We start from the raw sequence: 27,850 nt of genomic DNA, 5'->3' as shown, positions 1-27,850 counted from the left end.
TTGTTTTAAGCCATGCAAAATTCTGTCATATAATTGGCTTTTAGGATTATTGTATATGAGCAAAGTATATATTTTCCTCTAATGAAATCCTTACTTGGAAAAAAATTGGCTGTCACAGTTGACTAAACAAATACATGCACACACACACACATACACACACACACACACACACACTTATGTATATGTCTGTATATATCCATGTTACAAAAGAAAATTTTCATTCATTCTATCCACACACGTTTATTTGTCAAATACAGCCAGTATTCAGTAAATCATTAAAGATGAATTTTATTTAAGAAACGTTACTTTGTTCTCCTGAGACCATACTACCAATGGAATATTGCAGTATTGTAGAGCTATAAAGAATTGTTTCTAGGGTAAATTCGAGGAAGAGGGAAAGAAGGAAGTTACAATACGTCGCCTACTTACCAATTAACTCTTACCTGCCAAAAAGCACATGAGACCTGCACAGCGGACATCCGCTAATCCAGTGGGTAGCCGTTCCGGGCTCTAATGCACACTGTTTTACACGCTAACGGTTTTGAAGTTCCAGGCCAGTGCTGACCTTTCACATGTGCCCCGCTCACAGTAGGATCTCCACTCATTGCTTCCTGTCACAATGGATTACAGTGACACAGCCCAGGGCTCGCTTTGACTGCAATTAAGTTTTTGATCAGAATTATTTCGTTCACAAACAATCACATTTGTTAAAATGTTACATCTGTCTGAGAGCCGCTGGCAGCCTCCCTAGTTATCAGTGGGATGTGAGTGCAAGTCATTTGTCTTTCATAAAGCGGCAAGCAATCTTACGTATGTTATTTAATCCTCTTTCTTCTGCCGGTTTCTGCCTTTCATTTATTGGGGTTGGGAGGAAGCTGTGTCCTGACAGTGGTACGAGGCAGTTTGGAGATTTGGGGGACTGTGAACGGACTTATTTTTGGTGTAGAACAGAATTATCCAGCTGGGACCCAGGACACAATTACTGTTTCGAAAAATTGTCAGTGACGATTCTGTTTCTATGTGAGGAAATGTTTTAGTGTTGTGGATGTGGAGTGAGGGTTTGATTCTTGGCCTGCCATGCCTTCCTCTCTGAGCCTCTGAAACACGGCCTTTCAGCCATTTTTGGACCGTGTGTTTCCAGTTCTCACAATGTGGCCGTGAGCTTCGGTGCCGGGAAGTGAGGCCAGCATCCCCTTGTTCAGGCTGTCCTGGCCGGAAGTGAGGCCAGCATCCCCTAGCTCAGGCTCTCTTGGCTCTCTGTTTTCAGACTGCCCTTTTCTTACTACAAAATGGCTGCAGAGCCACAAGGAGCTTTCTCTGCCAACTCTGTTTTCTGTCTGCCTGTGATGTGGGCTCAGTGGGCCTGTTCGCATTTCCCTGCACATCACCTTCCCTGCACAGGGTTCTAGAGAAAGTCTTTCCTTGGCAGCTTGTGCCCTGCATGGGATCCTTTGGGGACTGAGTTAGGCTAAGAGTGTGACTCGGTCTTTGACTTGGTTTAGTGAGAATGGAGCCTGGGAGGCTGGCACGGAGGTGGTGATGGCAGAAGGGACAGAATGGAGTTGGAAGGCGATGAAGTCCGAAATGCTTGAATGGTGTCTGAGAGCTTGAGAAATTTTAATTACTTTAAATATATATGTATACATTTAGAATACCATTAAAGGGATTTATTGCCAGGTTCTAAAATACTGTATTATAACCTAAACCGTTTCCCATTTGTTTTGACGTAGCTGGGCTCATTTATTACTAACTCATAAAATTACAAGTGGCAAAAGAAAGCCATTGCACCCCCAAAATCTATTTAACTTTAATTTTTTAAGCGTTTTAATAAAGTAAGGCCTACTTTCCCATCCAAAATGCAGAAGTTTTACTGGAATGAAATAGTGCAACCCCTGGCTGCATTACAACGGCCTTCATTTTTCTTGTCGTCAGATTTCTGAGCAGATTTTTTTCTTAAGTCCATTAGTGTAAAGAAAAAAAAAATTTTTTTTTGACCATGTTTACTGTTTAAAGAAATGCTCAACAGTATTAAATTTTGAGAGAAAACTCCAACTGGAGACCGAGTAGACCTGATTTTTATTAGATTTTATTTGTTGTTTGTGTGCACATGTGTGTATAACCGAGTGTTTGTGTTCCTGCACACATGCCAGGGTGTATGTGTGGGGGCTGGAGAACAACTGTGGCAGTCAGTTACCCCTTCCACCTTGGGTCCTAGGGATCTAACTGAGGTCCTTGGGCTTGGTAGCAAGCACCTTTCCCCGCTGAGCCATCTCTTCATCACAACCCCGTGTCTCTTTTAACCTTAAAATTTTAACCTTAAAATGATGATTTAGCGATATCAAACTGGACCAGTCACTTTATTAAAATCTTATATTAATGCAGCCATTTTCTTAATTTCAAGTTTTTGTTGGTTTTTAAATTAATTCTAGGATCATGAGGATTTTACACTTACAACTTGTGTACCCGTGTCTGTGTGTGGGGAGTCTCCTGGGAAGGAGGGCACTTGGGAGGCCTCTTTTAGGGAAACCTGAGGCAGTGAGGAGAAAGAATGATGTAGAACAACCCAGTCTTCAAAACAAAGAAAAACCCCAAGTGGAGAAAAATGCTGTGGGGCAGCAACCATCAGGTGTAAGCAGACTCTAGGCCTTCAGCGCTAAGTGCATCCGTGGGAGGCTCAGCCCTCAGCCTGCTTGAAAGTGAAATATCCTCAGAGCTCCAGACTCTGGAGAGAATGAAGCAGACACAGGCAGGCGGGCAGTGACAGGGGTCGGCCTCACAGGCTTTGAAACTGAGAAAAGTTGGACCCTCGACTACCTTCAAGTTTCACTAGTGCTTGTGAAACAGTTCTGAGGTTTCGGAGGTCCCAGTCAGCCCCGTAAGCCAGACGGAGGACTCAAGATTCTCTCCCAGCTACCCTGGAAGCAAACGCTTGTTTCCTGAACAGTGTGGGCTGAGTTACGGAGGAGGCCCCTCCCCCTTCCCGGTCTAGGAGAAGAACTCACCAGGGAACAGAGCCCCCAGGGTTTCAAGAAGAGAACACCCCCCGCACAGCAAGCACAGGGTGCTTGTGTAGGATCAGCCTAAGGGGGAGAGGAGGTGCTGGTCTCACTATGAAGACTTAGACATGAGTCATGATAGAATAGCACTGTGTCTTCTGAGCACAGGACAGACAGACAGACAGACAGACAGACAGACGTAAGCCACTTTTGTGTTCTGTCTCCTCACTTCCACAGTGTCCTCTATCGTCCTCCATGAGCTGTTCTCTTATAGGCTCGTGCATGGGCAGGGTGTGGGTTGGGAGGGGCCGTGTCCACAATCCACGTGTATTTGGAAATACTGTGAGCACAAGAGCGCTGAGTCCCCTGAGAAGTCCGCTTCAGGAAGGAGAGGAACATGCCTGTGCACCATGTGCTGCCTGCACATGGAGCGTGCGGCTAGTGCTGTCTCTAGTTCAAATTGGTGGGATATTTGCTCGAGGAATATTAGAAAGGGAGAAATCATTGTCATTTTGGCACAGTTGACCGCTATCACCTGAAATGCCTAGTTGTTCCTAGTGTTCCCATAAAGAGATCTTTCTCATATTAGCTGCTTTCTCTAGGCGCTGGAAAAAAAGTTTAAAATGACTTTTCATTTATTCCATAAACACCCAATGATCAATTATGCTTCTTAGTTTGTCCCTGAAGCACTGCAGCAGGTGTTGGCAGAGTTCAGTGTTTACGTTGAAGAAGCCTGGCTTTAAGGCTGCAGAGAGAGTTCTGTGTTAAGAGTACTCCGGGCACCTACAAGGTGACTTACAAGTGCCTGTAACTTGAGTCCCAGGGGACCTGATGCCCTCTTCTGGCCTCTGCAGGCACTGTATGCTCATGGTGCACAGACATGCATGCAGGCAAAACACCCATGCACATAAAAGGTTAAAAAAGAAAAAAACAAGCTGGGCTGGTGGTAGCCTTTAATCCCAGCACTTGGGAGGCAGAGGCAGGCGGATTTCTGAGTTCGAGGCCAGCCTGGTCTACAAGTAAGTTCCAGGACAGCTAGGGCTACACAGAGAAACCCTGTCTCGAAAAACCAAAAAAAAAAAAAAAAAAAAAAAAGGAAAAACAAATTTTAAAATATGATGCGTTTGAGATGTATTTGCTGTGCACCTTTTGCCCTGTACCCGAGGGAACCGTATGCATGGGATAGTTTCTAAAACAGTTCCCCACTGTGTGTGAGATTGTGCATGGGATAGTTTCTAAAACAGTTCCCCACTGTGTGTGAGATTGTGCAGCTTCTACGTAAGGGAAAGAGAGCCATGCTGCTTCATAGACCATGAGGAAGGTGTGTACTTAGGTACACTCCACAGGTAAGTGGAGGCTGTAATAGTAAGGCATGGGCAGAGAGCGTGTGGACACACCCACACATTCACCCCTCCACATTATACACACACATACACACACATACCACATACACACACAGTAATGCTACACACACACAGCTGCTGTAAACACACACAGGTGCTGCAAACACAGGTGCTATACACACATATACACACATGTACACACACATACATACACAGTGGTACTAAACACATATACTGATGCTGTAAACACACACAGGTGCTACACACACATACACAAATACAAATGAACCACACTCACATATACACATATTGGTGCTGCACACACATATACATGCATACACACATACATTAATCACATATACCCTGGTGCTGCATGCACGCGAGTGCACACACACACACACACACACACACACACAGCAGTGCTGAGACTCAAACCCAGGGCACTGTGCTTGCTAGGCAAGGGCTTTCTTTGCCACTCAGCAGACCCCCAGGCCTAGACCAGACTTTTTCTTCTTTCCAAGAACTGAACAAGGAGAATCAGGCAGGGGTCAAAGTGATGGATGGCCCTAGAGTGCACGAGTTAGAATCCACACCCAGGAAGAAGCAGGTCTGTCCAGAGGATGCAGGGGCTACTTGATCAGAAAAGGGTCTGCTTGGGTATTGGATGCACAGAATGAACACAAAGTGGTGTCGTCAGCCATTGTCAGTTCAAAACGCTAGCTGGTTTTGAACTGGTTCTAAACATATGTGCAGGTGCACATGCAGTGAAAACATCATAGGAGCAATTAGCAAGTGTGTGTGGGAGCTCACTCCATGTACATGTGTGCATGTGTGTTTACATGCATGTGCACACGTGCATGCATGTGGAGGCCAGAGGTCACCTTGTTTTACTGTCAGGTCTCTCACTGACCTGGAGCTGGCCTGTTTGGGTAGACTGGCTGGCTTGCAAGCACTAGGGATCCCCTTGTCCCTCCTTCCCCAGTGCTGGGATGCCTCACGGTGGTGGGGATTGAACATGGGTTCTTACATGTATGTGGCAAATACTTTACTGACTAAGCCATTTTCTTGGCTCAGAAAACAAACTTGTAATGGAAAGTCATAGCTTTTTTGTTGTTGTTGTAACAGAGAATTCTGCTGTGTAACAAAGGTCACTTAGAATCATGTAGCCAAGTTTGGTTTTGAGCTCAAAATTTACCCCCTGTCCTCCCCTCAGCCTCAGCTGCTACTGGTGCTCCTCCTCTTCTTCCTCCTCTTCCTCCTTCTCCTCCCCCTCCTCTTTCTCCTCTTCCACCTCTTCTTCCTCCTCCTCCACTTCTTCTGATTTTTGGTTAAAGACAGTTGAGAGCTGGCACGTAGATGCTAGGAACTGAACCCAACTCCTCTGCAAGAGCAACAATTGCTTTTAACCACTGAGTCATTTCCCCTCCCTTTCCCCTCCCCTCCCCTCCCCTCCCCTCCCCTCCCCTCCCCTCCCCTCCCCTCCCCTCCCCTCCCCTCCCCTCCCCTCCCCTTTCCTCTCTTCTCTCTCCCTCCCTGCCTTCCCCATCTCTGTGTTTTGTTTTGTTTTGTTTTGTTTTGTTTTGTTTTGTTTTGTTTTTGAGATGGGGTTTTTCTATGTAGCCCTGCCTATCCTGGAACTCATTCTGTAGACCAGGTTGGCCTTGAATTCAGAGATCCACCTGCCTCTTTCTCCTGAGTGCTGGGATCAAAGGCTCTGCCTCAGCCTCTTGACAGGTGTAGTTGGGCCTTGGTGATGCATGCCTCAGTTCCAGCACTTGACATGCAGAGGCAGGTGGATCTCTGTGAGTTTGAGGGCAGCCTGGTCTACAGAGTGAATTCAAAGACAGCCAGGGTACACAAAGAAATCTTGTCTCAAAAAAACAGAAAACAGAATTACAGGCGTGTCCCACCATGCGCTCTGTTGGTAAGTGTTAACTTGAAATGCCACCAGAACTGCAGACTGCCTTAGACTTTTACAAGTTTGTTACTTGCGAGAAGGCACTACCAAATTGTGTTCTTCCTTTGAATTTCCACAGCAGCAAGTTGTGGGTTGTGAAAAAAAGAGATGTCACCACCTATATCCTCTATTCCTGCACAGATACCTGTGACAGTCAATCTGTGGTGATGGGGAGGGAAGTGAGCTCCAGGCAGGACTGGCAGGACTGGGTGGTGATGTCATGTGGACCACAGTGGAGCTGGGATGGGGAAGCAGGCAGGGCATCGACGTCCTGTCTTACCCCGTTGTGTTCCATCGATCCAGTGATTCTATGGCAGAGCCGTTTCACACTGGTCTTTTTGGGCAGAGGTTATTATGTGTATTTGCCTGGGTAAGCACATTGATAAACTTGTAATAAAGTGCATCAGACCGTTTCCTTGGCAGGGCCGACCAGAACGGCCTGTGAGGCAGAGCTGTTTCCAATGGAGCGTGGAAAGCTTTGAAAGCAACATTTGAAACCACCCTAGGACGATTGTCTGTTCTCCTCTTCCCCAACCACGTTTATAAAGATTCGGTCAGACAAGCATTTCATTCTGACTTCAGATATTCTCAGTGACTCGTTATCTGCCCGGCGGCGGCGGCGGCGCCTGCGCAGCCCCTGCACTTTTTCTTTCACTCATGAAACTCTAAACCCTTTCCTCACCTCCTCCCAGAAACCTCCTGATGCCCGTGGGCTCTCCTGTGTTTGGAGGGTGAAGGGAAGCAGGCCTCTGAGAAAGCCTGGAATTTGAAGTGTGCGACTCAACTGTAGTTGTGAACCAGACAGGAACACGGCCAGGCCGTGCCCAACTGTTTGTCTGTCTTCTACCAGGATTCTTCACTGCAGAAGACAGTGGTTAGCTTGGGCATCTGGTTAATCAAATCATGCGTCCCCTGTAAGCATGACAAGAGGCATGATTGAGGCATTTGTAAAAATTTGGCTCATAGTAAGTCTCATCATAATTTAAAAAAAAAATTACTTTCTTTGCTGACATTAAAACCCAAAGCCAGCTGAGAGGCTGTGGTTCCTACCACTACACCTGGTCCACATTGTGCTGGTTGAATCCGCCTTTGCTTCACTGTAAATGATTTTGAGGGTGGAATTCTTGTATTGTTTTCTGTCTTGTAAGCCCTTGACATTGCATGGTACCTGTGCTCTCGCAAACCCTGAACAAGGGAAGGGCCGGCTAGGCCTCCCACCGGCCTCCCACCGAAAGGCGGGTTGGCTGCATTTGTTCTTCGTGCTCTAGAAGGAGGAAACGATATGACAATAAACAGAAATGCCTTTGCTGAAGAGAAGAGGAAAGCTGGTGTTTATCTAGTCAGGTGGTTTAGATTAGCTGTGATGCGGTTCTGTATTATGTTACTTTAAATCATTGTGTCCCAACAGGACATAAATTATGAAGATTGTTACAGTATGTTTCATCCTATGTAAGATCAACAAATTGGAATAATTTTTTTTATAGGAAAATCACAGTGCTTTCAGTCAGGACTATTGAAGCCTTTAATTTGACTCCGGTATTTCTCAGATATTATTGACTAATATGTAAAATATGATTTGCATAAGATATGAAATAATAAGCTTTCTAAACCAGAGGGAGGAATCTCCTCCTTGCACTTGGATGGACAGCAGTCTACTCCCTCCCGCCTCTGTCCGCACTGCAGGGCACTCGTGCCTGCTCCTTCCTTGCTGGGCTAGCCTCTGCTCTGCCTGCCGCCCACCCGTGTCCTCAGCTGCCCAGAGATGTGACAGGCCCAAGGGCGTGCAAACATTGTTGTTTGTACGCAGTCAGGAAAACACTTTCTCCAAATACATGGTTAATAGAAAGTAAGTTCCACGCTGAAGCCCCGCTAACTCAGAGTCGGATGTTAAAGTAATTTATGTATGGATATCGACGAGTAATGACTTAAAAATACATTCCCTGAGTATTTCCTCTGTTCTTCACTCTCTTCTGAGCTACGCTGCATCTCTGAACTTTTGATGTGGGTCTGCTGTCAGCCGTACTTTACCAAGTTTATTTGGTCACAAAGAACACATGTTTTAGCTTAAAAATTAGTTTGTGTATGACAGGGTCCCGTGAAAGTGGCACATGGTCTGCACACCGAAGTCCTGTGGTTATGAGCACTCTTCCTTCTCACGGTGACAGTAAGAGACTCATGGGCATTAAGAATTCAGAGTGACTAGTAGGGGTATGAAGTTCATTTGGGACCCTGGGAGGAGACATACCCAGAATTCAAACTTTTCAGGGTACGACGGTGGCACTACCCATTTGAACGCCAAGTCTTCGATACCAAAAATAAAGCGAGTGCTAAGCTTTCTTCCTCCCTGTGGCCAGGAGCCCTTTCTCTTGAATTGCTTAGTAATGCTGCTTGAAACACACACACACACAAAACCGCACGTCCCTTCTTTCAGTCCACCAGGGCGGGACTTCAATTCTCCTTCAGCTTCACCTTAACAGGTGATGACAAATCCTGACTACACGGTGGCTTGCTTCAGGTCAGTGTCTGAAGGCAGGTGGAAGCGCCATCCCATGGTCAGTGCTGTGGCGTGCTCCTCCACACATGCACACACACATGCACGCGCGCGCGCGTGCACACACACACATACATACATACATGCATACCCCTTCTGAGACCCCCTCTTTCCTGGTTGCTGTCTGCTTGGCACAGCCGCCGGAAACTTGGTTCTGGTGGCCGTTTTCCTTCCAGCAATGAGTTGCCATCATCGGTCTCTGGTGCTCCTCTGTGAAGTTATCAGGATGCCCAATACTTGGTTGATGTATTTTTCCTTACAGAAAATGTGGTAGAAACTACTTTAAAAATCCTAAGAGAAATGGATCCTTGGTTTAAAACAAAGTAAAAGAAAGAATATCTTTCGATCTGTGAGTGTTCTGCAGACATGTGTGTGCTACTAGATAGTCCATGATGTGAAGTATGAGGCTACAGACCAGAACATGATGTATAATGTACATACACCCACATCATGTATCTACTGTAGTATATACTGTATGCGCACCCACAGGAAGTATGTGCTGTACTTGGTAATTGGTGTTATTTTTCTAATATTTGTGATCCTCCTTCTGCTCTGAGTGCTCTGTCTGCCTGAGACATGTTCTCATTCCCCACTGTCTCCCTCAGTTACCGGCTCTTGTCTTCCTGTTAACGTGTGCTAGAGGAAGTAAAAGCCTGCCCTTTCTGTCTCCTGGAAAAGAGAGTGTGGAGATTCCTTGTGGCTTCACCTCTTGTAGACCTGGACTGTACAAGCGTTAGTGGTGTCTTGAAAGTGGCTAATTGATTGTGAGGAGAAGTGGGGTGGACCTGGGGCTTTTGGCGAAGTGTTTGCCATACATGGATGACGACGCCCCAGGTTTAATCCCTAGTATTGAGTAAACTGGGCATGGTGGTGCACGCTTGTAATCAATCCCAACACCAGGGAGACGGAGGTGGTGGGAGGATCAGAAGATGCAGGTCATTGTCAGCCACCGGAGCTCAAGGCCAGCTTGGGATCCATGAGACCTGTTTCAGAAAAGGAAAATGCAGTTGGCCATATGACCTTGGTGTTTGCCAGGCTGAGGCAGAGGAGGGTTTCTGTCAATCAGGAACAGACTGCTACTTTTGCATCATCTTCTCTTTTTAATGTATTTGGCGTGATACTGTGAATTCACATGGTTTGAAGCCTGGCATTGAAGAGAGACACTTTTCCTGTAGAACACTGGATTTTTTTTTTTTTTTTTTTTTTTGGTTTTTCGAGACAGGGTTTCTCTGTGTAGTGCTGGCTGTCCTGGAACTCACTCTGTAGACCAGGCTGGCCTCGAACTCAGAAATCCGCCTGCCTCTGCCTCCCAAGTGCTGGGATTAAAGGCGTGCACCACCACCGCCCGGCAGAACACTGGACTTTTATAATGATGAGAATATCAAGGAGCTTAAGGTTCAGTTTTTTTTTTTTTTCAGAGATTGCTAAAAGCAACAATGAAAACCAAAAGACCCCAAAGATCCTTGGAAATCTTTGTAATAATTCTCACTTCATAAGACCTTTGAAGCTTAGAAATCAGCGTATATCAGGGGATCCGGTATGGAAGGCCCAGTATGCGGCTGCATGTGACAGTGAGCAGTAGGGTATCAGTCAATGTTGTGACATTAGACAACTCCACTGAGTGCTCCTCTCGAGCTTCCCCCCTGTGCTGGTTTTAGAGCTGTGCCTTGGTCTGCATTAGCTGACGAGAGTGGTCAGGAGACTGGTGGCATGCACTGCTTCAAAGAGTGCAAACTTGAGGGTTAAGGGGACCCTAGTCAGACTGGGCAGCTGTCTGCTCAAGAGTAGCCACAGGGGATACAGGGGAGGGAGTGGGTATGTGTGTGGAGGAGGCCATCAATGGTGGTAGTCTTTCTGAGGAAAAAGCAAGTTGAGTAGAATGTCTATTTATGGTACAAATCAGTTTCCTGGACTCTGAAGAGCTCTAACTGAATAGATAGAAGTGAAGGTGGATGGCGTGTGGAGGACCGAATGTCTTCAGACTGCTGCCCTGAGAACTGGGTGCTTCTGTGGCTAGCCGCCTACTGGGGGAGGGAGGCTTCACTGGGGTAGAGTGGCTGGCTCTACCTGAGGGCATGAGACAATTGCATGAGAAAGCCAGTTGTGATTTAGAGTTGGGCATTCTTGTCCCAGGTTGTTGGAAATGGTGAGCTCTGTAGCAGATTAGGTTCAGGGCTGGTAGACTGCTGCTCCAGGACTGGTGGAGCTGTAGCTGCCTCCAGACAGATGCAAGGCCAGGGAATGGTCCTCAGGCCTCTCTCACACGCAAGACACAGATACACACAGATACATAGACACACACAGACACAGACACACACAGATACATAGATACACACAGACACAGATACATACAGATACATACAGATACATAGACACACACAGACACAGATACTTACAGATACACACAGATACATAGACACACACACACACACACACACACACACACAGATACATAAACACAGACAGACAGACAGGCACACACACCTCTGTGCTTGAGAACTCTAGTCCTTGGCTGAGCAGCTCACCGACCCTGAGAAAGTCTTCCTGTGGCAACATCCACTTAAAGAAACAGTTCTCAAGATGTTGCAGGGGTTTCTGAGCCCCGAAAAGGTAGATTTGCTTGGTCTCTAGGCTGATTTGGAAAAGAATGTTTCCTTTCTAGGCCACAGGTGCTACAGTGTTAAAGCGTTCTGAGCATAACCAGCAGCAGTGAGGGCCAGGTCCTGGGGAGGGTACCACAGGGATTGCCTGTTTCGCAGTTTAGTCCCTGTTAAGGAGCTCCACTGATATTGTGTAGCCCATGTCAACTGCAGTCTGGAGCTGACTGCAGTTGACCCCAAACTCTGTAGTTGACCCCTGGGCTCATGGAGAGAGGAAACCAGCTGAGGGGAGTACTTCTTTGACTGGGTCTGTCCCTCACGATTCTGGTCAAGAGTCTTGTGTTGACCCTCAAATTAAGATCTGATGTTTCCTTCATAGGGACTGGAATAGTGAACAGGGTTTTCAACGTGAAAGTTACAGGGGACAGAGAATGGTTTTCCCTGGTGCACCAAGCAGTTTTTCTGTGATTGATGTCACCAACACAGAGGGAAGGTCCCGTCCCATGACACGCGCATGCTTGGCAGTGATCTTGCCTTGTATTTTCCTTAATAATTTTCATTATTTTTAATTAAAGTTGAAGAAGTGCAGACTCTAGCTGAAATTAAGGTAGGCTGTGTTGCCGGAATCTGGTAATTACTTTAATTGATCACAAGATAGTTTCCTTGATCACCAATTAGAGTAAATTGCCGATCAAGTTTCAAGACGTGAAGAAATGCCCAAACTGATTTATGTAATAGTGTTTCCATTTCTAATCAGACATAAATATCATTTCCTTCCACAGCAATTGTGTTTTTTAAAAGGAGGGTTATAGGCCTACAAACATGGAGTGATTCGTAAACAATAGCGAGTTCTAATTCATTGCATTAGTGAGGGAAGTATTTAGCGGCTTAATGGAGATTGTAGTGGGGAAATTACTTGAGAGTACCTGGTGCTCATTTTCTTAGTGGGAGATATGTTCTTTTTTAGTACATAATTAAAATAGTCTATAATCAAAATATGAAGGCAGTTGATTTGAAGGACATATATCAAAGGGAGGCATGCTGAGGACCGCAAGGTTCATGTTGTAAATGCGCCCAGAGCTAAGCCTGTGAGCTTCAGTAAGTCATACATGTTACTGGGACCAAGGCTGCGCCCTAAGCGCGGGGTGCTGGGACACGTTTCACAGTTTGATACGGATTCCTGTTTTCGTTTTGTTCATCTGATAGTCTTCCGTGGTCCCACAGAGGAAAAGGAAACAAAAGTAACTGAGAAAAATTCCAGTTTCCAAAGAAGACTTGATTTGGGGTTCACAGAAAAAAATCTTTAATTGCTGGCGGTTTGGAGATTTCCAAATGACAAACTTGGTTGGCCCAATTTGCTGTGATTGTAATGCTCACATTCCTGGGAATGGCGGAGAGACTCAAGGACTCATACTTCATCATGCACCCCGGGCTTGGTCACGAAATGTTTGTAATTTGCAATACAGGAAAGACTGAAACTATTATCAGCCATTATATGTTATTTGTTGACCATATGTTTGTTTGAAATGGCCGTGGCTCAACAGAACACGGCTCATAGACAAACTATGCTGTAAATTGGCACTAAAAACCCACCTCAACAGGTAGGCATATGTTAAGAAGCTAACATGAGCCAAAGTATTTTAATATGAACCATATTACACATGTTGCAGGATCCTGGCTCCCTGTACAGCCATAACTTCATTTGCATGACTCCTTTGTTTTTGTTGTTGTTTTTTCTCTCTCAAACTAATTCTTCAAACTAGATCAAATATATTCATGGTACAAATTCAGAAGGTCCTAAGAATGCAGTGCATTCTTCTGGTTTCTGGCCCTGGTCACCTGCGTCTCAGCCCCTGCCTTCAACCACTTATATTGTTCCTGTAGGTCCATAATGCTCAAAGAAAGTAGTGCACAGACAGGCTTGGGGACTGCCTGTCCTCAAACACAGCTCACAGACTCACATGCTCTTCTCATTCAGTAGTGGTTCTTGGCACTACTTCTGTGTTTTCACATCCTTCTTGATGACTGCATCATATTCCTATGTATAAAGGTATCACAAGCCACACTATCTGTCTTCTAGTCCGTGCTGCAACAAAGTAATAAGTTATACTATTGTAACTGTTGTATGAGTGTCTGCAGTGACACATTCTGAGAAGTGAAACTGTTTCTAAAGTCATGGACTTGTGTGCATGCACACCCATGCGTGCATGTGTGTGAGTCTAAGAATGTGGCACGCGTGTGCTGTGGTGTCTGTGTAATGTGGCACGCGTGTGCTGTGGTGTCGTCTGTGTAGAGGCCAGAGGGTCATTTCAAGGGTTGGTTCCATCTTTTCACTGTGGATTCCAGGCCCTGAACTCAGGTAGTCAGGCTGTGTGGCAAGCACTTTTATGTACTGCACTGTCTTGCTGTCTCCTGAGCCATCCTCCTTTTAAAGCCAGGGTCTCACTACACAGTCCTGGCTGATCTGGAACTCTCCATGGACCAGGGTGGCCTCAAACACACAGAGACCTGCCTGCTTCTGCTCCCAGGTGCTGGGATTAAAGGCGTGCATCATTACTCCTGGCTTTAAAAAAAATCATTTTATTTTTAATTTGTGTCTAGCTGTATCTTTGTGTGTAGGTGTCCCCTGAAGCCAGATTGCAGGTGATTGTGAGCTGCCTGTGAGTTCTAGAAATTGAACGGGACTGGAAGAGCAGCAAGGGCCCTAACTGCTCAGCCTTCTCTCTGAGGCATGTTACCATGTGGCACAGGTTGGTCTCAAGCTTGAGGGCTCTTGGTTCAGCTCTCTCAGTGTTTGATAGCAGGTGTGTGCTACCATGCCTCTCACAGACATTTATGTTTATATACACGTAAGGGTTTTTTCTCCTAGAATTTTATCCATGAGCACTTCTTCTATATCACCCAACTCTTTTCTCTCCCTTTTTGCTTTTTTTTACAACCATCACTTATTTATTTATTTATCTATCATTTATTCAGTGTGTATGGGTGTTTGTCTGCAGGTATGTCTGTGCACCAAGTATGTGCCTGGTGCTGAGGAGGTGCCGGAAGAGGACATTGGATTCCCAGGGATTAGAGTTACAGACACTTGTGAGCCACTATACAGGTGCTGGGAATCAAACTTGGATCCTCTGGAAGAGCAGTCAGTGCTCTTAACCATTGAACCATTGCTCTCCAGCACCATCTCACTGTACATTTTTTTAAAGGGGGAGGGTAGTTATTTATTGTAAAAACAACAGTACTAATCCTCAATTCCTCCCACTCCCAGAACATTTAAAATGATTTGTTTATTTTCCTTTTTTATTTGTATACGTGTTTGTCAGCATGTATCGCATACATCATGAACTCGCAGTAGCTGTGGAGGTCAGAGCGGGTGTTGGCTCCCTTGGAACTGGAGTTATGGCTAATTGTAACCTAATGTGGGTGCTGGGAACCTACCGCAGGTCCTCTGCAAGAGCAGCAAGTGCTCGCTCGCGACCCCTGGGCAGCACTGCACAGCCCTTCATAGCCCCTCCCCAGCATTTCAGAAAGAGGGCGTATTTATGGACCGAAAACCTGCCAACTCAACATAAATGTTGTATTTGCCTGTATTTTTCTGTACTTTCTGCATTGTTAGTTTTGAGGCTTTTCTTCATCGCATGGGTTGCACCCCTTCATTGTTTGCTTTTGTAAAATGCGATGAAGCAGTGCCCACTTGCCTTCAATTACATGATGCTGTTTGTGCTGGTGTGTCTTCACGTTTTATTTAAGTTGTATTTTCCTTAGTTGGAAATGTTTGCTTTATTTTCAGTCTGGAGGATACCATTACACATACAGTGTTGCGTGACAAATGCAGCCATCTCTCCTTCGTACTCTCCCATTAAACTGCATGAGAACACAGGTGCTGTCTGTCTGTCCCTCTCTCCCACTGTTAGCTCTGATTGATACTGGCTGTCTCCAGCTGCAGTGCCCCATTGTATGCCTGGAAGGACCTCTAACACTTCTCTTCAGCTTTCAAACCTCCTGGGCTTCTCTTTCCTCTCTAGTTGGTAATACTTACTAGCTGATTCCATTTGCTGTTGGCTCCTTAATTGGTCTAGTTGTGATAAGTGGTATATGTGGTGTGTGTGCACATGTGTACGTGTGTGTATGATGGTATATGTGGTGTGTGTGTGTGTGCATGTGTTTGTGTGCATGTGTGTGTACACATGTGTATGTGTGTGTATGCATGATATATGTGGTGTGTGTGTGTGTGTGTTTGTGTGTGTGTGTATGTGCAATGTGTGTGTGTTTGTATAGAGCAGAAAATAACTTTGTAGGATGGCTTTCCCCTTTCCAGTTCTCCATGGATTCTGAGACTAGGATTTCCAAGGCTCCGAAGGCAAGAGCCATCTCACCAGCCTGTCTCTAGGATGCTTCTTTTACATCTTGTTTTCCTTCAGTCCTGGAGATCACCTGGCTTCGGTTAGTGCCCAGGCTGGATGTTCTACCTCGGAGCCACCTGTCCCCTGGCTCTGTTTATGACTTTCCTCCTTGCTGTGGCAAATAGGCTCACGTTAGATGTTTTATTTGTCTCATTTATTCATTTTCTACTTCCTTTACATTGTTGGTTTCTTTACTTTATGTTTATGGGTGTTTTTGCCTGCCTGCATGTCTGTGTACCATGTGCCTGCCTGGTGCCCAAGGAATTCCGAAGAGAGCATTGAATCCCCTGGGCCTAGAGTTACAGTTGGTTTGAGCTGCTGTGTGGGTGCTGGGACTTGAACCCAGGTCCTTTGCAAGAGTAGCAGTGCTCTTAACCACTGAGCCACCTCTCCAGCTTGTTGACTACTATCCATGCCCCTTTCCTTAGTCAGCCTGGACTGTTAGGGAGCCTGTTCAGTTTCCAGCTTTGTTGGGTGGAATGATTTTAGAAGGCCTAAACCTACTTTTTTTGATTCAAATAATCTTTATTTATTATTATCATTATTATTTTACTTATTCATTTTATATCCTGCTCCCCCTCTGCCCCCACAACTCTCCCTCACCCCCTTTTCTGAGTAGGTGAGGGCCCCTCTGGGTATCTCCTCACCCTGACACAGAATGTCTCTGCAGGACTAGGTGCATACTCTCCCACTGAGAACAGACAAGGCAGCCCAGCTACAAGAACAGGCAACAATTTTTGGGATAGCCCCTGCACCAGTTGTTCAGGACCCACATCAAGACCAAGCTACACATCTGCTACATGTGTGCAGGGAGGCCTAGGTCCCGTGCCATGTATGTTCTTTGGTTGGTGGTTCAGTTCTGAGAGCCTCAAGGTCCAGGTTAGTTGACTCTGTTGGTCTTCCTGTGGAGTTCCTATCCCCTTTGGGGCTGCAATCCGTCCTCCTATTCTTCCATAAGAGTCCCCAGGCTCTGTCCACTGTTTGGCTGTGGGTGTCTGTATCTGTCTGAGTCAGCTGCTGGGTGGAGCCTCTCAGAGGGCAGCCATGCTAGACTCCTACTGCAAGCATAACAGATTATCATTAGTAGTGTCAGGGATGGCTGCTGCCATGGGATGGGTCTAGTTGGGCTAGTTATTGGTTGGCCATTCTCTCAGTTTCTGCTCCATCTCCATTCCTGCATTTCTTGTAGACAGGATAAATTTTGGGGTTGAAAGTTTTGTGGGTGGGTTGGTGTCCCTATTGCTCTGTTGGGGTTCCTGCCTGGCTCCAGGAGGTGGCCTCTTCAGGTTCTGTATTCCCAGTGTAGTGAGTCACAGCCAAGGGCAACCTCGATTGATTTTTGGGTGCCTCCTTTGACTCAGGTCTCTGTCTCATCCTGGAGATGCCTCCCACCTTCTCATCTCAGTCAGTTGCAGATTTCCATTCATTCCTATGCACATGTGGACATCCTTCCTGTCTTTCCCCATACCTGATCCTGACCCCCCCCCATTCTCCTTACCACCCCTCCCCCCATCCAGTTCCTGTCATCCATCTGCCTCTTATGACTGTTTTATTCCCCCTTTTAAGTGAGATTCAAGCATCCTCCCTTGTAGCTTCTTCCTTGTTTAGCTTCTCTGGGTCTGTGGCGTGTAGCGTGGCACCTGTATTTTATGGCTGCTATCTACTTTATCAGTGAGTACGTACCATGCATGTCCTGTTGGGACTGGGCTACCTCATTCACGATGATGTTCTCAAGTCCCATCCATTTGCCTGCAGAATGCATTATGTCTTTGTAGGTGAATAGTATTCTATTGTGTAGATGTCCCACATTTTCTTGGGAATAGTTCTCCCTCAGTTATACTAGCTACATCACTCCTGGACCTATACCCAAAAGATGCTCCACCATCCCACAAGGGCACGTGCTCAACTATGTTCATAGCAGTTTGATTTATAGCCAGAAACTGGAAGCCACCTAGCTGTCCCTCAACTGGATATGGAAAATGTGGCCTACACTTGTAATACCTCAAGGCCATTAGATTCCACTGGAACCTTGCTAAGCAATAGCTAAGGCTGTGAAAAGAAATCTTTGAAAGAGGACTGTCGCCTGTGCTCACTGCTGACATGGTTGTTTGGTTCTTCCAGTGTCTTCCACATAACCACAGTCTTCCTTCCTCCTCTCCCTGCTCGCCACTCATCTAAACCCCTGCAACCATAGATCTTATATCATAAGTGTGTATTGTGTTGGACATGGTAACTGTGTAAGCTCGGAACTAGGTATAGAGTAGAACTGGTCTGTTGTGTAGAAGGATGCAGGCGGGATTTCTTTTTTGCACTCTGAGCCAATTGTGGGATTATTAGACGTTGTGATGTTTTCTTTACTAAATTAAATTTATATCATCGTCGTCGTCATCATCATCAATTAGTGTGTGTGTGTGTGAACCATGGTCCACATGGAGGTCAAAGGACAACTTTTGGGAGTTGGTTCTTTCTTTCTATTATAGGTAGGTTCTGAGAGTCAAGCTCAGGTTGTCCAGCTTATGTGACAAGTGCTTTTACTTGCCAGCCATAGTCACTGCCCTGTGATATCATGTCTGTCTGTCTATGTACCAATTATCTATCTATCCCTTTCTCCTTCCTTCCTTCCTTCCTTCCTTCCTTCCTTCCTTCCTTCCTTCCTTCCTCTCTCTCTCTCTCTCTCTTTTTTGAGGCAGACTCTCACTCTAAAGTTCTGTCTGGCCTGGAACTCTTTTTGTTTGTTTGTTTTGTTTGTTTGTTTTGGGACAGGGTTTCTCTGTATACCCGTGGCTATCCTAGAATTCACTTTGTAGACTATGCTGGCCTTGAACTCAGAAATCCACCTGCCTCTGCCTCCCAAGTGCTGGGATTAAAGGCATGTGCCACCACTGCCTGGCTTCTGGCCTGGAACTCTGTGTAGACCAAACTGGCCTCAAAGTCTTAGAAATCTGCCTGCCTTTGCCTCCTGTAATATTTTCTTAAATCTGAATCTTAAGGGATGGCAAGATGGCTCAGTGGGTAAAGATCATACCACCAAGCCTCAAATGCCCCGCGTCCCGTGTGTACAACCACTGCAGTCATTTGCTCACAGCCATAGCTACCTGCAGCGGCAGAGGGGGCACTCACAGGCCCCTTTCCCTCTGCACTGCTGATCCTTCCTAGATTTGGGGAGAGCAGGAGACCACTGTCTTTAGCGTGTACCCACTGTTGAGCCCACTAGGCTCTCGTGATGGCTCCAGACGCATGCTCACACTGATGGCCCTGGCTAATCTTGGTGGGTCACAAAACAAAGGGAATAGTCGTGAATGTGTGAGAGAGATTTGTGGAGGGTTGGGAGAGAGGCAGTGGGCAGATGGGGGTGAGAATGGTCGGTATTATGTACATATGTGAGAATGTCTGAGAAAAAATTAAATTAAAAAAATAAACCCATAAGGGCTGGATGGCCCGTGATTCAGAGTGTGAGCTGCTCTGTAGAGAACCAGAGTTCGGTTCCCTGTGCGGGTAGCACACCTCTGACCCCAGCTCTAGGGTGTACATACCCACATGCAAGCACACACATATACACATCATTTAAAAATAAATCTTAAAAAATAACTGAGAGGGAAATAAGGGGAGAGACAGGGAGAGAGGGGGAGAGAGGGGGAGAGAGGGGGAGAGAGGGAGAGAGAGAGAGAGAGAGAGAGAGAAAGAGAAAGTTTGAGGTCAGCCAGTACTACATGGGAGAGAAAGAAAAAGAAAAGGAAAATGGAGTCTAGGATCACATGACCATGATGTCATAGTGTCAAAATTTAAATCCAGAGTTCCCAGATTTAAAAGGCCAGGATGCCCTTAACCACATCCCGTCTGCCATTGCTGGCTCTTCCAGAAGTCCTCTACTTCTTCCATGTTGAATAGAAACCAGCCACTCTAGACAGTGGTAGTTCCAAGTCTGAATACCCGAAGCAGACATCCTAGCTCCTCACAGCGTCTGTGGGCTCTCAGAGATCAGATCTGGAGTGAAAGGGGCAGGAGAGGACGTTTGCTCTGGCTAAGTCCACATGTAGCTAAGTGGATTCTTCCCTCCCCTTCCTTTGAAAATGTATTGCCCATGACTGACAGTTCACAGGACCAATCATGCGTGTGCACAGTGCAGGTAACTCAGCACGGTTGTGTATTCATGATTGTGCTGAGTCCAGACTGCAGTCCGAAACTTCATCCAGTTGTCAGCTTCTCACAGACTTTGTGGTCCCTTTCCACAGAAGTCCCTGAGCCTTAGAGGATTATTATATGTAGATGCCTTCATAAAAGTGTATAAGAAAGTAAAACAGAAGCAGAGGCTGTCTGCTTGGCATCTCTGGTTTCCCTGTGGTGTGAGCCTGGCTGTCCGTGTTGTTGGGTAGGGTCCTCGGCTTGTTTCCAGGCTCGTCTTCTGCTGAGGCACACTGGCACCTCAGCTTGGTGGGGCCGTAGCCATGTAGCATGGTGGTGAAGGTAGGCTTTCACTGGCCATCCCCTGACGGGTGGGCTGGGACAGCTGTCGGCCTTTCTCCACAGCCCTGCCAACGATGGCCGAAGTACCCCATTCACTAAAAACAGAAGGACCAGCTAAGAAGCAAATTGGCTCCCTCGATTGGGGCAGGTAGACCTAGGGCGCTGGGTTGAAGGGAAATTATCCCAGTGCAGTCGGGAGTCCTAGGACAATTAAGCCGTCCAGACAGGTCACTAGGTGACACTCATTTCCTGGTTTGTTTATTTGAGCCAGATTGCTTCCCCACCTCGCAGTCTGCTGCCCTGGTGCCCTGGCTTGCAGAGAGTAGCCCTTCTTCCCCTGTGATTTCCCAGGCTTCCCCAGCAGGCCAGCAAGCCTTTATCTGGTTGGGCGGCTCTGGGATCTCCCAGCTACAGAGTGCAGGGCGGGGCAGGTAACTAACTGCTCTGGACTCCGTGTTTTGCAGGCATTTGGCTTTATGTCCAGGGTTGCCCTGCAAGCAGAGAAGATGAATCACCACCCGGAATGGTTCAACGTCTACAACAAGGTAAATGAACCTCTTTATTTTTGGATGACTTTAATTTTGGAATTGAAGAAACTTATTTGTGAATCCACAGAAAGTGCCGAGAAAGTATTCTCTAAGGAACCCCGTGTGTCCTTGTTAGTAACACAGGCAGGGCGCTCCTGAGGGCAGAGCTCATCTTTCAGACGTTTGGGCTAGATTAGGCTCCTGAGTTGATCTTGGATATCAGCCATGAAGATAAGATTATATATATATATATATATATATATATATATATATATATATATTTTGTGGAGGGGGATTTCTTTGGAGGAGTATATTATTAAGTCAGTCTCTCTGTATCCCTGGCCGGCCTGGAAGTCACTATGGATGCCAGTCTTGAGGGAGATCCTCCTGCCTCTGCTTCACATTTTGTGAGATTATAGACACTGGCATGCCATTACCTGAGACCTCAGAGTTTTAATTTGAAAATAATCTATTAAAAGGAATGGTAGCAAATCAGATAGCATGGCCTTACATGTCTCACAGAAATAAATCTCAGAAAACGTTTCTCTGTGGTAAATGTTTATTAAAGATTTGATCTCTAGGGGGCAGGCTGGAAAGTTTTAAGGGGTACAGTGAGAACATCCTGTCCCCCAAGAGTGTCCTGTCTTTATGGTCTCAGCACTCGGGGTATCAGTCCATCATCTTGGAGAAATGAGAATTCCACTTTGGAGTTTTTATTTATTTATTTTTTTTTTAAAAATATTTATTTATTGATTATATGTAAGTACACTGTAGCTGTCTTCAGACACTCCAGAAGAGGGAGTCAGATCTTGTTATGGATGGTTGTGAGCCACCATGTGGTTGCTGGGATTTGAACTCTAGACCTTCGGGAGAGCAGTCGGGTGCTCTTACCCACTGAGCCATCTCACCAGCCCTGGACGTTTGGGCTAGATTAGGCTCCTGAGTTGATCTTGGATATCAGCCATGAAGATAAGATTATATATATATATATATATATATATATATATATATATATATATATTTTGTGGAGGGGGATTTTAAAAAGAAGCAATTCCTAACTGTCCAGTTCCGGATTGAGCTTGTCCACCCTGGATGTCTCTCTTGCTTTTCAATCTTGTTGAGTCATGGCCTCACCCAGTCCCTCAGCTGGCAGCTTTTGTACCTCACTCAACTGCTGCCTGCCCGATGGGTCAGTTCCCTTTCCTGGAGGCCTGAACAGAGCCAGCAGAAGTGAAGTTCTGGAGTTAAAATGGAGCCTCCATCTCCATCCCTCCAGGAAGCAAGGTTTTCTATTGCTGGCGGCTGATCCCCCCTCCCCCCGCCCCGGGGACCTTTACTCTTAGGTGGCTGATGGGTCTGGGAAACTCCGTGATTATCCGGAATGTATTTTCTAAGTTACATAACCCCCCAGTTCTCAGATGGGAGTGTTGAGAAGAACACTCATGCCTGCTGCCCAGGGAGAAAGCCCACAGGGCCCTGCTCAGATCTGAAAAGCTGCATTCCCCTTCGTAGGTCCAGATAACCCTCACCTCGCATGACTGTGGTGGCCTGACCAAGCGAGATGTGAAGCTGGCCCAGTTCATTGAAAAAGCTGCTGCGTCTCTGTGATCTACGCCCGCCTTGTCTGCAACGTTGTTTGAAAGCCACTTATGTTAATAAATTGTCATAAAGTAGTTCATAGTTACATGTATACATTGTTGTATGATTGATGCTCAAATATAGAGTGATTTGAAGCCAAGCCTGAGTTATTTGTCATTACACCCAGTCAGGGACATGATAAACCAACCTGAATTATTTAAAAATTAAAAATGTGTGTGTGTGTGTGTGTGTGTGTGTGTGTGTGACTATGTGTGTGTGAGTACAGCTGTTTATGGAGGTACAGGGGGCACTCTGGAGCAGTTGTGAACTGTCTGATATGGGTTCTTGGAACTGAACTCAGGAGCCTCTGAAAGAGCAATATAAGCTCTTAACTGCTGAGCCATCTCTCCACCCCCAACCTGGATTGCTATATGAATAATATTTTCAAAGAAATACAACTTTTAAAGAAATGTTTTTTTTTTTTCTAGATAGGTTCTCGCTCTGTAGCTAGACTGCCTTTGTATTGTCCAGACTGGCCTAGAAAAAAAGTGGGATTTTGTTTTTAGATTCACTTTATGTCTATGGTGTTTTACTTGCACATGGACCACGTGTGTGCCTGTGGAGGTCAGAAGAGGGCATCTGGTCCCCTGGAACTGGAGTGACGGACATCTGTGAGCTGCTGTGTAGGTGCTGGAATTGAACCTGGGTCTTTGGCAAGAGCAGCAAGCGCTAAACTGCCGAGCATTTCTCCAGCCCCCAAACGGCCGGGGCGCTGCTAGGAGAATAGTCCCCTTCCGTCACCCAGGAACTTCAGAGCAGGACTTTGTAATACAGGGTTGGAGGGCCACAGGAAGGAGCTCCTCATTCAGAAGATGTGTATATAGAATAATTCTCTCGAAGCAAAAGTCATTCTGGGTTTGGCTGTTTTACCACTCGAGTAGTTAATGTTCTTACAAGAGTGACAAAAATTGGATAACCTGTCTTGGTTGCGTTTTCCTTTTTAGACAAGGGGGTTTAAGAAGAGGACAAGCGTTTTGTCCCTGGCTTCAAGATGTGGCAACGCAAGGATTCCTTGTCATTGTGATTGTCCGCCTGTGCGTTATTGGGCTTAATGAGTTGAGGAAGAACCGAAAGCCATCGATTCCCACAGTTTCTGTGTTGTTGCCAGGGAACAGTCCACAGACTTAGACTCTAACAAAGATCATCTTTGCAGGAACCTCACTTCACAAAAACCTGACTGCCCCACCCCCTGCCACCCCTTCAAGGAGCCTGTGTGGTCATGTGATAAGGAGCCAAGCTTCCAAAGCCACTTCCTGGCTGTTCCGTTAGGCAGGCAGGGCCTTAGTCACTTTCTCACTGTGAACAGATGTCCTAGAGCAATCGGCCTAGAGGAGGGGGCAGAGAGGCACTTGTCGTGGCTCAGGCTTCAAGGATGCAGTCCCTCAGGGCACGGAGAGGAGACGGCAGGTATGTGAACCGGTCACTCTACATTTGTGATCAGGAAGTCTATGGGATGGTGCTATCTACACTTAGGGTGGGCCTCTTCTCCTCAATTAAAAACCTCTGTAAAAACCCCTCTGGATACATCCAGAGATGTCTCCTAAGGGATTCTAAATCTAGGCAACCTGATACCTGAGCATACCACCTCTGCCCCACCCCAATTTTATTTTAAATTAATTCTGAGATTAGTATACAATGTAGTGTTTATTGTTTGCTGTGGGTTTTGTTTGTATTTTAAGGTAGGATCTCCTGCAACTCAGGCTCAACTTCTTCTCTCTTTAAAAAGAAATTCTTTTCATCTGTGTGTGTGCGCCTGCATGGATTTCTATGTGCTGCATGCAGGACGCAGGAGGACATAAGATCCCCCTGAAACTGGAGTTATGGGTGGTTGTGAGCTGCCAGACATGGATTCTGGGAACCTAACCTAGGTCCTCTGCAAGAGCAGTAAGTACTCATAACCACTGAGCCATCTCTCCAGTCCCTAAGGAATGGATCTCTGCTGCCTTTCTTCATACTCTTATACTTGGTGGGAACGTGGGATTATGGATAACCTAAGTCCATGTTTCTGGGTCACGGTCACACAGGTAAACTAAGATCTGTGTTTGTTTGCTTTTGCATTGACAAAGTTTATAATTAAGAAGTAAAAAGAAGGGGCGGGGTGGGGTGGTGGTGGGGAAGAACCAGAGAAGGAAGATAGAGGAACAAGAGGAGGAGCCTTTAATCCCAGCACTCGGGAGGCAGAGGCAGGCGGATTTCTGAGTTCGAGGCCAGCCTGGTCTACAAAGTGAGTTCCAGGACAGCCAGAGCTACACAGAGAAACCCTGTCCCGGGAAAAAAAAAAAAAAAAGAGGAGGAGCCTACGAGACTCATGGTTGGAAGGTAAAGAATGCCTGCAAGGCAGTGGTGGCTCAGGACTTCCGTCCCAGCACTCTGGAGGCACAGGCAGGTGCATCTGTGAGTTCGAGGCCAGCCTGGTCGAGAGAGAGAGAGAGAGAGAGAGAGAGAGAGAGAGAGAGAGAGAGAGAGAGAGAGAGAGAGAGAGAGTGAGTTAGTTCCAGAACAGCCAGGGCTACAGAGAGAAACCCTGATAGCAAACTGGAGGGGAAAAAAATAAGAACAATTCTAAAACCTAACCCAGCAATGCACAGAGACCATTGTGAGACATATAGGCAAACCCAGAAGCAAAATAATAGGAGCTGAGAGAAAGAAAACCAGCAGAGCGGGTTGTCAGCACAGCTATGCCGTGTTAGAAGGTGAAGTTCTCAGATCTTTTGGCTCTGGTCCAGCGGTTCTCATCCTTCCAGACACTGCGACCCTTCAATACAGTTCCTCGTGTTACAATGACCCTGTCTTAGTTAGGGTTTTACTGCTGTGAGCAGACACCATGACCAAGGTAAGTCTTATAAAAACAACAACATTTAATTGGGGCTGGCTTACAGGTTCAGAGGTTCAGTCCATTATCATCAAGGTGGGAGCATGGCAGTATCCAGGCAGGCATGGCACAGGAGGAGCTGAGAGTTCTATGTCTTCATCCAAAGGCTGCTAGTGGAAGACTGACTTCCAGGCAACTAGGGTGAGGATCTTATACCCACACCCACAGTGACACACCCATTCCAAACAGGTCACACCTATTCCAACAAGGCCACACCTTCTGATGGTGCCACTCCCTGGTCCAAGGATATACAAACCATCACATTCCACTCCCTGGTCCCCATAGACTTGTTCAAAAACATGAGTCTATGGGGGCCACACTTAAACATAGCATAATGCAAAATGCATTTAGTCTAACTTTCAAAGTTTTCATAGTCTATAGCAGTCACAAAAATGTTAAAAGTCCAAAGTTCAAGGTCTCTTCTGAGATTCATCCAACTTAATTAACTGTAATCTCCAAAGCAAGGCAGGAAACCAGCTGGGCAAACTCCAAACTCTGCATCTCCATGGCTGATGTCAAAGCGGTCTTCAGATCTCCACTCCTTTTTCATCTTTGTTGACTGCAACAAACTGCTTCCTCCTGGGCTGGTTCCACTCCCTGTTAGCAGCTTTCCTCAGCATGTATCCCATGGCTCTGGCATCTTTAACATCTTTGAGTCTCCAAGGCAATTTCAATGTTACAACTTCTTCTTTCAGTGTCTGGGATTCCACTTGATCTTTTGGACTCCTCCTAAGGGCTGGCATCACTTTTCCAGCTCTGCCCTCTGTAGCACTCTAAGCTCAGTTTGATCCACTCCACTACGGCTGCAGTTCTTGGTGATCACTCTATGATACTGACATCTCCAATACACTGGGATATTCCACTCCAACTAGGCTTCACCAATAGCCCCTCATAGGCTCTCTTCAGGGTGCCAAGCCTCAAATCCTTTGCATGACCCCTTCAGTCCTGGGCCATCAACTATAGCTGAGGCTTCACCTTCTCCAATGGCCTTCCTTGGCCTCTCACAGTGCTAAGCCTCAGCTTCTCTCCATTATCCCTTCATTCCTTCACAAGCAGTATCACCTGAGTGATCTTAAATATTACCAAGTCCAGCCGAAGCATGAGGTGCAACCTTGGTTATCTCTGGAACACAGCTTCTTTGTGCTCCCAGAAAACAATTTCCAGAAGATTTCACCTCAGTGATGCTGGTCTCTTCTTAATCACTGCTAATTCCTTAGCTCCAGCTAACCAGCATCAATTTTTCCCAGTAGTTCCTTCCATTCTTAACTCTAGAGCCAGAGCCACATGGCTGAAGCTGCCGAGTTCTGCTGCTTACAGGAACTAGAACATGATCCCCTTGTATTATTACATTATCACTAGCTTTATGTTTTCTAAATCCTTCACTGCCTAAGCTTGGCTATCCTGGTTCTTGCTCTGTAGATTGACCTTGAATGTAGAGATCAGCATGCTTGTCTCATGGGATTAAAGGTGTGTACCACCATGCCTGGATCTAATTTAGCTGGGTAGGATCTTGCCCCAAGGTCCCACTCCCTTAATCTTTATCTCCTAGAACACAAGATTTTGCTCCATTTCACTTCCTGGTACTCCTTTAATACTCAAACCATATATTTTATATTTTTCCTTTCTAAGCTTGCTATGCTTGTTCAAACTTTTCTTCATAAGACTTAACCAGAGAACAAAGTCTCTGCTGGGCTTTTTTGAAACTTCTTTTGTCAATGCAATTAATCCAAGTCTCTTCACCTTAGCCTCAGGCAAACTTTTCAGACAAGGGCAAAAAGTAGCCACATTCTTCACCAAAATACCACAAAACCAGTCTTTATGCCACATTCTGAAATTCTTCTCCTTTGAAATCTCTTGGGCCAGGTCAACACAGTTCAAATTACTCTCAGCAACAAAGTCTTCCATATTCCTACTAGGATGACCCATTAAGCCCCATTTAAAGCATTCCACTGCTTTCCAAATCCAAAGTCCCAAAATCCACATTCTTTCAAATAAAAGCATGGTCAGGCCTATCACAGCAATACCCCACTCCTGGTACCAACTTCTGTCTTAGTTAGGGTTTTACTGCTGTGAGCAGACACCATGACCAAGGTAAGTCTTATAAAAACAACAACATTTAATTGGGGCTGGCTTACAGGTTCAGAGGTTCAGTCCATTATCATCAAGGTGGGAGCATGGCAGTATCCAGGCAGGCATGGCACAGGAGGAGCTGAGAGTTCTATGTCTTCATCCAAAGGCTGCTAGTGGAAGACTGACTTCCAGGCAACTAGGGTGAGGATCTTATACCCACACCCACAGTGACACACCCATTCCAAACAGGTCACACCTATTCCAACAAGGCCACACCTTCTGATGGTGCCACTCCCTGGTCCAAGGATATACAAACCATCACAGACCCCGACCATAAAATTGTTTTCGTTGCTACTTCGTAATTGTAATTTTGCTACTGTTATGAACTGTAACGTAAATCTCTGTGTTTTCCAAGGGTCTTAGGTTGGTTGA

At 46.1% G+C, this 27,850-nt stretch overlaps 1 protein-coding gene across 2 annotated transcripts in view; it reads left to right on the top strand.

Annotated features, from left to right (window-relative positions):
- Positions 1–22,576, top strand: part of Pcbd2 (pterin-4 alpha-carbinolamine dehydratase 2) — a 49,012-nt gene extending 26,436 nt beyond the window's left edge. For both annotated transcript variants that reach the window (XM_021180717.3, XM_021180716.3), the window contains 2 exons: positions 20,776–20,856; positions 22,351–22,576. In XM_021180717.3, coding sequence (XP_021036376.1) covers positions 20,776–20,856; positions 22,351–22,376 — 107 coding nt within the window. In that variant the 3' untranslated portion in view covers positions 22,377–22,576. The remainder of the gene's footprint in view (positions 1–20,775; positions 20,857–22,350) is intronic.
- The last annotated feature ends 5,274 nt before the right edge of the window (positions 22,577–27,850 follow it).

Source organism: Mus caroli, unplaced genomic scaffold (genome assembly GCF_978045245.1).
Source record: "Mus caroli unplaced genomic scaffold, Mus_caroli_1 scaffold_15, whole genome shotgun sequence".
Classification (NCBI taxonomy): domain Eukaryota; kingdom Metazoa; phylum Chordata; class Mammalia; order Rodentia; family Muridae; genus Mus; species Mus caroli.
This window is presented reverse-complemented; position numbering and strand designations above follow the sequence as displayed.